The 12,802-nt window shown below is 30.5% G+C and overlaps 1 protein-coding gene across 4 annotated transcripts in view; it reads left to right on the top strand.

The window, feature by feature from the left end:
* The window catches only part of LOC113394578 (sodium/hydrogen exchanger 9B2-like), a 45,993-nt gene extending 33,817 nt beyond the window's left edge, over nucleotides 1–12,176 (top strand). For all 4 annotated transcript variants that reach the window (XM_026631934.2, XM_026631937.2, XM_026631936.2 and 1 more), the window contains 11 exons: nucleotides 74–165; nucleotides 689–788; nucleotides 941–1,089; nucleotides 1,694–1,925; nucleotides 2,350–2,519; nucleotides 2,601–2,815; nucleotides 2,899–3,070; nucleotides 5,026–5,180; nucleotides 7,337–7,501; nucleotides 8,149–8,353; nucleotides 10,344–12,176. In XM_026631934.2, the coding sequence (XP_026487719.2) occupies nucleotides 74–165; nucleotides 689–788; nucleotides 941–1,089; nucleotides 1,694–1,925; nucleotides 2,350–2,519; nucleotides 2,601–2,815; nucleotides 2,899–3,070; nucleotides 5,026–5,180; nucleotides 7,337–7,501; nucleotides 8,149–8,353; nucleotides 10,344–10,534 (1,846 nt within the window). In that variant the 3' untranslated portion in view covers nucleotides 10,535–12,176. The remainder of the gene's footprint in view (nucleotides 1–73; nucleotides 166–688; nucleotides 789–940; nucleotides 1,090–1,693; nucleotides 1,926–2,349; nucleotides 2,520–2,600; nucleotides 2,816–2,898; nucleotides 3,071–5,025; nucleotides 5,181–7,336; nucleotides 7,502–8,148; nucleotides 8,354–10,343) is intronic.
* Nucleotides 12,177–12,802: the final 626 nt, after the last annotated feature.

Below are 12,802 nucleotides of genomic sequence, written 5' to 3' on the forward strand. Positions count from 1 at the left end.
GTACAGCGTATTGCATCATTATCTAACGAAATTGTAAATTATTCCATTTACTAAGTACGAAATATGTTTACAGGAATGGCCGAGTATCAGCTCAAGCAGAAGGGCCATCGCGCCGCAAAAGTAACCTTCACAATGCCATGGCGGCAGAAATCGACACCTCATGGGGTAACATTAATTTAAAGTATTTAGTACAATTAAGAAGAATTGAGAAAAAAGAAAAAAATAACTTAATAAATTACTTTGAAACCCTTAGCGTCGTGTGCACCAAACTTTTTAATAATAAATTATTATAGTATATTTAAGTATAGAAATAAAGTCTATATAAATATAGTGAATAGTACACTTTAAAATGTTCTCATTTTCGCAAAATCGTTATTTTCATTATGACCTTTCGTTGTTTATGTATTAAAATCTCTGATTTATAAATTAAGAAATTTATTAATTATCAAGGATGAATTGCATAAATGTCTTCGAAGAATGACGTAGGTTTAAGAATACCCAATCTTTTATAAAATCTATATATTTAGAACCGAAATCGAATCTTATAGAGAACATTGTATACTTGTATACTTGCTTGTGAAACAGACATATGTTTTAAAGGAACACCTGTAATATCACACGGTTACATCCATCATAGACGGCACTTTATTGACATTCGACGCGAGTTAACTACATCTTTGTTCTTCAGATCGACCAGCACACATCGAAGGAAGATATAAGAAATACTCAACAACATCTTCTATTTATTCGAAGAAAGCTTTATCACATCAAAGTGAACATATCGAAAGGTAACAAAACAATAATCCATTCGCTTCACACGAGTACGCAATGTGTTCGTTATATAAGCAGTATTAATTGACTGTCCGAATTAAATCAATAAACATTGCGTATGAAAAAATGCTTTATTATTCAATTTAATTCATATAAATACTATTCATAGATCGTGGTGGTACGCGTGCTGTCAGAAGTGTCACACAGAAGAATCCGGGATTCCATCGTGGGAACCTCCTCACTGGCAGAAAATATGCCCTTATCCTTTGTGTCCTTCGTACAGGCGGTTTGCTCAAAACGTTTCCATATTGCTTATTGGTGAGTACTTAGTATTATGATTCTATTGCAATGAATTCTTTATTTATGTACGTGTAAATCGCTTACGGTATACTTTTATACTAATTGTTGTTGATTTCTTACTGCGCGTTACTTTGAATTATCGAATCGAAGTAAAAACGTAATTATATTAACATGTATGTCGAAACTAAATTATAACATGCCATGACACTTTCGTTTTGCATAACAAAGAATTTTTTAATAAGATATAGACTAATAATTTTTGTTAAATCTCGTTACGGCCATTTTAAAATAGTGGGATTAATGATATTTACTGTAAAGCTAAACCGTATCGATGGTTTGTTTGCTAGCTATAAAGATTCTCAGATCCTGGATAAATTTTAGTTTCTCGGAACTAACTAAGAGTAGGACTACCAAATTTTTAAGAAGTTTGCAGTGGCACTAATGAATCTGGTGGCTACTATTAAACTATTAAACACGTTAAGCTGCTGGTCCTGCAGCTGATTTCATATTTGTGCGCATACTTGTACGCTATAATAAATAAATCTACGCAGTTACTCTGCGTGACTGCAATCATATTCGAAGATATTATGAATTAAACACTTAACAATGCGATCACTTTCAGGTATAATGGTATGGGTATTAGTATGGATAATATTGGGGGATACAGCGGCGCCGGGTGGCCAACTATTCATGCTGGCCGTCCTAACCATTGCCGCGCACTTCGGAGGCTGGCTTATAATGAAAGTTACCACGCTGCCGCCGCTTATAGGAATGCTAATTGTAGGGATAATTATGAAGAACATCGGCTTTGTCAACTTTGATGCGGATTATCAGCACGTCGCATCGTACATAAGGTATGTATAATTAAACCAGTAATCAATACAGTAAGTACGTGTCATTTCCATCACTGTTATCCTGATGAATGATATAAACCTGCCCAAATCGAGGAGTTTAGGACTACACCTATAGTTTGTACAAAAATACATTACAATTACTATTTTCAGTTACTAAATTTTGTTTACTATTACGATATCAATACAAATGTCTTGCCTAATTTATTGCTTATCGATCCCATTTAATGAGTACATACAGTTTATTTACATAAGCTTTAACTATTATAATAAAAATCGTATATTACCAACGATATATTTTATATAACTTTCGTACACAAAATATGAGTTACCTTTTATCTTGCAATGAAAAACACTATTTAAATCGATTACATTTATCTTAATGAAGTATGTATTCAAAATTAATTTTATAAATTATAAATTTCAGAAAAATTGCCTTAACTATTATTTTAACACGAGCGGGCCTCGATCTGGATCCAACTGCAATGAAAAAATTCTTCTTCACTGTTATTAAACTTGCATTACTGCCTTGGGCAATTGAGTGCGGTCTGTGTGCCGTTATGTGTAACCTTTTACTTGGATTGCCTTGGGACTGGGGTGAGTTGATATAAGATCATTAATGGTGTCAAGATAAAGTGTCGTGTGCTGACCTTATTTCTAACAGAACAATTGTTTCAGCTTTTCTCCTGGGATCGATTTTCGCCGCAGTGTCGCCGGCGGTAATCGTGCCTTGCTTGTTCCGTCTTCGAGAAAAAGGTTTAGGTGTCTCTAAGGGAATACCGACATTAGTACTAGCAGTATCGGGTATCGATGACGCTGCCAGTGTTGCTATTTTCGGTATCGTTTCGTCTATCATGTTTTCCAGTGCTTCTCTTACTACGAATATTATTCAGGTATATTGGATTAGACTACATTAATTTTCTGATATTAAATAACGTATATACACTATGATATCGTTAAATCTTTATAATTTCAGGGTCCACTTAGTGTTATAGGAGGTGTTGCTTTTGGCGTGTTCTGTGGATATCTTGTTAAATACATTCCAGAAAGAAATGATGCTTTCTTAGTACCGATAAGAGTACTGTTACTACTCACTGGTGGTCTTATGTCAGTCCTCGGCTCGGAAGAAATTGGCTGGGGCGGTGGTGGTGAGTAAATTTTAATTTATTTATATTATATAAATAAAATATATTCATTATTGCATTAAACTAACACATATTTTACATAATAACAATATACCAATAAATTATTTATTTGATTTAAATGTGCATTGTCGATTACCACTGCACGGTAATATTTCAGTGTTTTTTTTGTTGCGGAGAAATATTGTTTTCTAACTGGAATATAGTTTCGAAAAGCGAAACATTAGTAACACACGCGTATAGCGTGATTGATTCATGATTGTATGCACACTTTTAGATTACCTCCTATGTACTTTCACTCGAACAATACCATGTTATAGGTACAAACGCAGACATGCCATATAACGGCTTGTAACAAAACCCTCTCATTTTTGTACTAATTATTGTCTTTTCAAGTTGCTACAGTATATACGTTTTTGTTATATAAGTGTAATTTTAATTTGAAAAAGATATAACGACCACATCGGATCTACAAATAGTATAAAACTAAATCGCTATCTGAGTCAGTCTATATCTCCGCGAACTTATTATTTTTTTTTTTTTTTCACAAATCTTATATCTAACGTCACATTAAACCAATGCATTTAACAATATACTTTATTTATAAAAAAAATTAAAAATAATATCAATAATTCAAAGTCAAAATAACACACTTATTTTACACCATTCAATGAATTTAATTATAATTATATATATTAAAATGATATGGTTTTCATTAATAGAAAGAGCGATACACGTGGAAGGTTTGTATATATAAATTATAAATATTTTGCACAATATGACTGAGCTAGTACGGTGTTTACTTGATAGCCTACTTGATAGAAGGACTATGTGCAGGCCTGTCTAGGTACTTTAATTAGGTAATTGCCATCAGACACATAAACATGATTAACGCTGGCTAACCCTTAGGAAATACATTAAAACATGTATTAGAAAATTATAGATCTTAAATCTACAAAAATATTCTAATGTACACTCATAATAACAATTTTTACCTATTACAGAGTAATAAAAAACATTACTTTATATGCGAAGCTATTTGCTTCAATACATTATTAATCCCAGTTCAGATAAATATATTAGTTGCATTGCCATTTATTGTAGAATAAACTTGTCTTTTACACTGTATCATTCGAATGGAAACTTTAGATAAGATCACTTATTCCATATTATGTGCAACCAAAAAATCTTTCGGCGCGAAACGGTTGGTCGGATAACCGGCTGTAATAATAAATTGTTGACCTTGGCTGTTAAAATTCCCAATGAATATACCTATAATCCGTGGACAAATTTTTATCTATATTTCATATGATTTACAACTTAAAACAATATTGATATTATTAATATTTCTTATTTATGACATACTTACACAAACGAATAAATAAATTAACATTTCTTGCTACGCGATTTTCTTTTAATAATAAATTTCACGTCAGTTAGATCGCTAGTAAAATTACCCACAACGCTGTTCCAATTCGTATTGGTGGATACACGTGTTATAGATTTTCATCCGATATACCCTTGAGATTCACTTTTCCTTTTCTGCTGAGCACGGGAAAATTATTATCTTATCGTAGCTTATCGTGTCCCGCAACGAGGGTTTAGCCCCGTTTAACCTGATTGTTTAAGTGTTACTGGACCCTAATAATATCCTCGGTGGTAATAATAATATATAGGTACTATAATAATATATATATTATAAAAAGTAGCTCGGTCTGTCTGTCTGTTCCGCTTTCACGGCTAAACCTAAGAACCGAATTTAATAAAATTTTGTATGAAGCAAGCTAGATACTTCTTTTATACTTAAAGGCTTCGTAGCCTTCAAATCGTCCAAAAACGTGGACGAAGCCGGCGAAAACTAGTTAATAATATAAGATAAAGTCATCGAAATACTAATAAGCTTTTTTTTATTAATTATGAAATTATTGTATATCAAATTAATTTATATTTTATTATTTCAGGACCGCTAGCTGTGATAGCTTTTGCCTTTGTGGCCTGCAAGGAGTGGGTAGAGCAAGGATGGGAACTTGATGATAATCCCGTTGCCACTGCATTCGAAATATTCTGGATGTTTTTCGAACCTATGTTATTCGCCATCACTGGCGCTCAAGTTGTTGTAAGTTGATTTTAAATATTTCTTAAAGTAATTTAAAATCGGTAATCATAAAATACCGTAAAATGAATACCGGATAGATAAAACTAAAAAAATATTTTTTCTTGATATATTAAATTCAGTAATTACACAATGTTTATTAGGAGAAATTTATATTGGTACTGATGAAAAGACTTTATAATTGAATAAATTTTCCTCTCATACAGTCTAGACTTCGCACAAATATTATTTTTTGAAATAAAATCAAAAATATAAGATTAAATATTTTATTTTATACAAGTTTTGACCTTCAGTCACGCTACTGATAAATGAAAGTCTAGTAACAATACAACTTACGAATCAACTAATTAATTTGTGATTAAATATATATATTTTTAGCGCTTATTCCTCAAGAACATATTTATGTAACATATAATAACATATTTATCAAAACAATGGTTACCAAACATATACATATATAAATAAGATTTAATGATAAATGATCGAATGTTCTCGTATCCAATTAATTTAATAAAAACTTTCATAATAAAATTTCGAAATAAACACCTAGTTAGCTAAATTTTGTCAGCATAATACATATTTTAATATTACTAGATATTATATATTCAATTTTCGTAGACAACAAAATTAGCAGTTTATAAAAATTTATTAATTTTCGTATCTGTCTGACAATGCATATAGATTGGTTTATTTTTTAATATTGAATGTTTATTTTATTATGTAACAATGAAATATTTATATAACCATATTTAAAATATAATCTAAAATCTAAATAAATCTCTTATGTTAGATTAGATTTTCAAAAGCCGTTCACTTTTAATACTTGATCTATTTCATCCTCGATAGTATTGATGCTGTATATGGAGATATAGTTTTGATCGGTTACCATTCTTTTTTAAATTATGTCTAGGTAGTATTTACACATATCTATTCATAAATGAGACATATATTTTTGTGTCCTAACTTAAAAAAACTACATATGACTTACCAGAAGATACAGCGTGTTTCGAAGAAGATTTTAGTTTATAATACATGACAATGACTGCCGCAGGTTTTGCATGTATTTAATGTGTAGATAATATCCCCTAAAAGTAACAACCTCTATTTGTCCCATTATTCGACAATATTCCATAGCCCTGTCCCTGTGCCAATAGGCATATAAAAATGTGGCAAAATATCATTCGACATGTGGCAACTGGCAGGTTTCGTTACGATATTTTCCAACAGAAGAATTAACACAATACCTCAACTCTTTTCATTTATCGCATATTGAAACCTACAATATCGGTTTACAAAAAATGTTTAGGGCAACGATTTGCCACAGAACGGGATACAAATTCCTTAAGCTAATTTATAATAATTCATGAAATACCCAAGTTACCTCGAAATAACAATGAAAATACAATCATAAAATAAACAAATCGAAATAAAACCATTATTTATCCAATCTTGTATTTTCTACTTTAAATAAGAATTAATATTATAATAATAATATTATATATAATATTAATTTTTATTAAAAAAGGAATAATCCTTTTTTAATGCTCGCTTGTTGTAGATTTTAGTTGCCATTTCAGATAAATAACAAAGGTAAAAATAGGCAAATAACGTAGATAGTGTTAGGAATATATCATATTAGTAAAAAGTAGTAAAATATGTGTCTAAAACTCGTGAAAACGTATGTCTATTTGATTAGTTAGTATTTATAATTTTGCCAGGAAGCACCAAGGTCATGCAAAGGTAGGGTCTGTGCCAAATAACTCCGATATAATAATTACGTATATATAGGGAATTACAGATAAGCAAGACTTATTTTTGCATTAATATAACAGATACCAGTACAACTATCGGATGCTTGGTGACAGTTGCTGTCCTAAAATCATTTTTGTATGTAATAAATCAGATTGCATCCTGAATTTATCTGTGATAAATCAGTTGATAAGATTTTGAATTCTCTATTTACGATCAATAAATTATTGTAGTTTTATAATTTTTTTTTACATAGTTCGTTATCCAAAGTAAACTCAAATCCCGGATTTGAACCTGCTTTCCTTGGTCCTGTAATAAACCCCTTACTCCCTACCTCCATTATGGTTTAAATATGATAATATATATATTAGGAGCAAGGTTTTCACCTTTATCTGTCTTTATTTTTACAGATTGCAGACCTACCTCCACATTTAGTGTTAGTGGGTGGTGGGATCATCATCACGTGTATTGTCGTCCGTGCTCTTCTCACCAGTATCTCTGCGGTCCGTAGTAATCTTAACATGAAGGAAAAGATTTTCGTAGGGTTAGCTTGGATGGCTAAAGCCACTGTTCAGGTACGTTTTATAAAAACAAAATTGAGCTTGACAATACTATTCATTTTGTTCTGAAATTGAATATCGCGAGAAACATTGACTGGCTTACATAGAAATTTAACTTAAACAATAATAACTAACCTGAACGAATAGTCCGAGGGTTCATGAGGCTTATTACATAAGGCATTTATTTATAGTAAAGTGTCAATTTTATCAGTTGGATAATTCTTAAAGCAATTTTTTGTTAAATCTTCATAGACATTATATTCAGTTACGTACCATCATCCATTATCAGTTATATATATAGCTATCCTAATTCCAATGAACCAGATGAACTTTACTATTGTAAAATACTATGAGGTTTCTTTATCCTTATAACAGTTTTACCAAATTTATATGGTTAAAAAAAGCATATATATTTCTTTCCTAAAATCTTCAAATAAATAGAATAAGTTTCAACAATATAACTATTGTTAAAATCGGAGAGTAGTGTATAGTAGATTAGTGTACGTATGTCTCTGAATTTATAAAAAAAACGCTGATGTTAAAAAATAATACGAGCATAAGCCAGAGCATTCAGATGCATAGATTTTATACACTGTAGCTACACTACAACTTATATAGTTAATCATATTATACATATGTAACTAATATTAGTTTATTTTTAGGCTGCTCTAGCACCGGTTGCATTGGATGAGGTGCGCAAAATGTCACTGGATGATGAAACGATGACTGAACTTACGAACTACGCAGAAATCATCATCACAGTGTGTATTATGTCTATTGTCATCACAGCTCCACTTGGAGCCATTGTCATCACAATCACTGGACCAAGATTGCTTTCGAAGACTACTAAGCCACCTGTACTAGAAGGTAAATCTACGTGTACTATTTTGTTCTTTTTTTAAAACTATCCTTTATTGTTTTAACAAAAATAAAAACACATTAATTTTATGCGTGATCATTAAATAAAAATAAATTTATTTACATCATATGATATATTTTACATTTTTCATCTTAATTGTAATACTATGATACGACTGTGTGAACTAAGTATATGAGAACTTTTGAGCCGAATCCTTGCGGTGATCGTAACTTGGTAGGTTATATCCTGGAGTATAGAAGAAATGATTTGGTTCCATGTAGTTGTTTTGATTGGGAATATTGTTATATCTCGTACTATTTTGTAAATCTGTTTTCAAGGGATAATTAGATGGAACATACGGCAATTGATGTGAATAACTGGAATTATTTACAGGAGAGTTTGGCATTCTTGATTGAGGACCATTATTATAAAATGGATTTCTATTCATGTTACCCGAGTTGCCAAGTGACTGATTATAAGGCCATTGATTTTGATTAACTCTGTTGAATGAATTACTTTGATTATATATCGGATTTCTTGGCATTGAACTGTTTGACCAAGATCCCATCTGCGGGATGTTTGGAATGTTGAAACGTGTAGTATTATGCGAAGTAGTTGATGTCCATTGATATGAACCAATATTTGTATTGTTACGTACTGTATTCGTTGTATTGTAAGAGGGATAGTTAAGACGTGAGCCATTATGTTGATATTGGTTTATTGTATTGTTTATTCGTTGATTAAAATGATTGTTAAAAGGATAATTTCTATCACTAACTGGAATTCTGGAAGAGGTCTTATTTAACCATGGTGTCGTGGGTGTCGTAATTTGCGAATAATAAGATGTGCGTCCGGTAGCTGGATTTGAATTATGGTTTGTATAATTCGAGCCATATCCATTTAAAATTAAATTACCAAGTGGGTTGTAGTTAGGATTTGTCATTGTTTGATTTGTAAGTTGATTATTATAATTTAAATAATTAGGCTTAGAAGACCAGTTATTTTGTGGAGCACCTGATGTATTCGGATACTGAGGTTTAGATTGATTGTATGGCCTTTGAGCTATATTTGTAGATGCATTTCCATAAAATATTTTTTGTCCCGGTGGATGTGCTGGTCTAAAACTTACGGAATTATATGGTGGATAATTAAAAGTAGCATTTTGATTTGTTTGTCGATTATAAATAGAGCTATTGTTACCATAGCTTTGGTGAACAGGATAGTTATTAAAATTACTTGTATATCGTGTGGCTCCATAATGCTGACCTGCCGGTTGTCTATACGGATTAGGATTAAATTGCACGCTCGGATAAGGTGTAGTCACGACAGGATAAATTGACGAGTATCCATTATTTGCGTGTCGGGAGAATCTTTTATTATTTTGTACACTATTCGCTACTCTGTTTTCATCGTCGAGTGTTCTACTTTTTTCAGGTAGATTAGTCTCCTTATCTTTCATTGCATGTTCCCATATGTCAATAAATATCGGAGGATCTATGTCTTGCTGTTCTTCCTGTTCATATGGTTGGATTAAAGTTTTAACAAACTTCACATTTTCTTTAGCTTCTACGGTTGAATATTTTTTAAAAAATAACAAAAATGTTAGAATTAATATAGACGCACAGTTCACCATTTTAAACACGATCATTGTTGTAATTAAACTAACATACAGAAATGTTACTAAAAGCAACTAGCAGATACACTTTGACCTTGTTATCTTTTGTTATAAACAATTTATTTACTTTGCGTACTTTATTACATCTACAAAAAAATGCTGTTATATCTATTAATATTTTGCTTTATTATACGGTTTAAAAGTATTAGGCTAGGTAAAAATATAAAACAAAAAGAAAATACTTCTTACAGTGGAAGAGTGGTCTTTATGATTAAAATTGAGAAAGTTTAAGGTCATAAAAAAAATTAAGAACGTATAAAAACAATGTTATATGTTACTGTGAATTTCCAACTATACATAACACAATTGTTTTATTTTTCCAGGTTGGCGTCGATCACATAGGCCGTCTATCCGTGATATTTCTATCATCGACGAAGAAGAAATAGCAGAACGAGATGCAGAAGCGGAGGCTGAAGTACAAAACTCACCTCCTGTCTCACCCGTACCGACCACAACACCCAACGCATACAGCACACCTAATCCGGTCACAGTACAACCTAATCATCGCACATGAGATAATATCGTTTGTTAATACTTGAGTTCCCGTCCACATATTTAAATAAATTATATAATAGTAGACTCTTTAATATTTCAAACAAGCTGTTTTATGGGTACCTGTTGCGATGATGGAATGCGCCATATTAATCATATTAAATGCCACAAAAATACTGCTAACACAATCTTACAATTCCTTACCCGTTTATACTTTAAATATTTGTTGTGGAGATATTCCTTATTTCATCCGTAAATTTTATGTTTCAATAGTTTTTTCTCAATATATGTAAAAATTTAAAAATAATAATATATTACATCTTGCCCCGAATGAATAAAACATAAGGCGTTTATAATGGGCTTGTAGACAGTTAAGGAAAAATGTTTGTACCGATACAAAGTAGATTTTGTCTTCAAATTACAAATAGTCGAAAAGTTTATCCGCCTTTAAACAAACTGTCGGAAGAAAATGACTTTATGGGCTATGAAATAATTATTATTAAATTGTAAAATTAATAAGGCACTAGTGATGAAAAGTGACAGAAACAGAAGGCTTATCTTATAATTATGTGATAGTAAGAATACTTCATAAAGCAGTTGCCTGTTAGCATAGAGAAATCCTCGCTAATAAACTTTCCATCATATTAAAACTTAGATTATTAAAGGCATTATTTAATTTAAACTATTAATGTGAATAAATGAATTGTATCTTATTGTTATAGTGAATAGAATTCAAAGTGCAACTAAATAAGACGCCTCTCATATTACCCATTGAAATTATACTACAAAAATATCGTCGGTGTAAATAAATACTCATGTTTTTATAATATCGGAAAAATATAAAATTAAATTAAAAGGACTCAAGTCCACGGCTTAACATTACATTTTGAATATAAATTAATTAAAGTTTTAAAATAATAAACAGTTTTTTGCGAGCAAATAGGCAACTGTAGACGATTTGCCTATTTGCTCGCAAAAATAACCCAGTTAAGTCAGAATATGTTACCAATCTTGGTTAAATGCACTTTGAAACTAGCGGTAGAATAAAAATAGCACGTAAGTCTAAACAGTATTGTGATTATCTACAAACTATTATTTAAATTAATTACTTTTAGAATAAAGTGAAAAAAAAATGTACAAATAGATAAATATGTATTTTATATAAAAAAATGCTATTCAAGAAATTATTATATAACAAATATTTGAGGTTATCAATATGTGTTTTTAAAATTACCAGTGTTTATATAAGAATTTTATTTGAACATGACATTAGAACAATATGGAATAAAATTTTACAAAACTTTACGTATATCACAGACATAAGGTTTACATACAAAACCTAATATATTTTGCCACACGAACACCATAATATATTATATTGATTCCATATATTATATATATATATATATATAAAGCTAACATATAAATATCCTCTTCTCCGAGATAAAATCATGTGGTACTTATACAATGTGATATAAATAATATATTAAATGTATATGCGCCTTTTTAGAAATAAAGAACTTATTTTGTATCAAACACATTCCTAATTGGGACCACTTAAACATAGACTACTGTAATAAATGTGTCATATTCTTAATTGTTGGAATGGTGCTAAGTAGCCCGAGATGTGTTAAAATACTATTAAAATAATTACATATGCATAACTTATTTTTTTATTTATTATAGTAGAATTGATTACAAAACGTCTAGGTACAGGTAATAGGTATAATCACGATATCAGTGAAAATCCAGTGGCAACATGAGGAAACATCGAGACAATCTCGTTTTAAATAATAATGTTTAAGCTTCTTTAAAATACCATATTCAAAGTCTCTGAATTAATAACTTATTTATTAACAGAGTATTGCGTAGTAAACAAAACTATTTTTTGATGTAATTAAATGTAAAGAAATACATCTAAGACATTTTTTAAATAACAAGGAAAATTCAAACGCCGTAGTGTTTGTGTGACGTTGTGGACATTCTGTCATTGCTAATGATATTATTAGTCAACTCCGAAGGCCAATAGACTGCCAGCAGCCTGGCTGGATATTGTTTCATAGTATTAAAAACACATTTATTCAAATGATAATGACATAGAAATAGAGAGGTAAAAAAAAACAACTAGAATTGTTCTGATGATAAACTTTATTATAGTATTTTATAATCATTGCAATACTAAAAAGCATAACTCCTTCATTTGCATTAAATTATTCTGTGCAAGATCAATATCGTTAATTCATTTCATATCTTATCCTATGACTAGATAGTCTACAAGTATGTAAATATC

This window comes from Vanessa tameamea, chromosome 4 (assembly GCF_037043105.1).
Source record: "Vanessa tameamea isolate UH-Manoa-2023 chromosome 4, ilVanTame1 primary haplotype, whole genome shotgun sequence".
Taxonomy (NCBI): Eukaryota; Metazoa; Arthropoda; class Insecta; order Lepidoptera; family Nymphalidae; genus Vanessa; species Vanessa tameamea.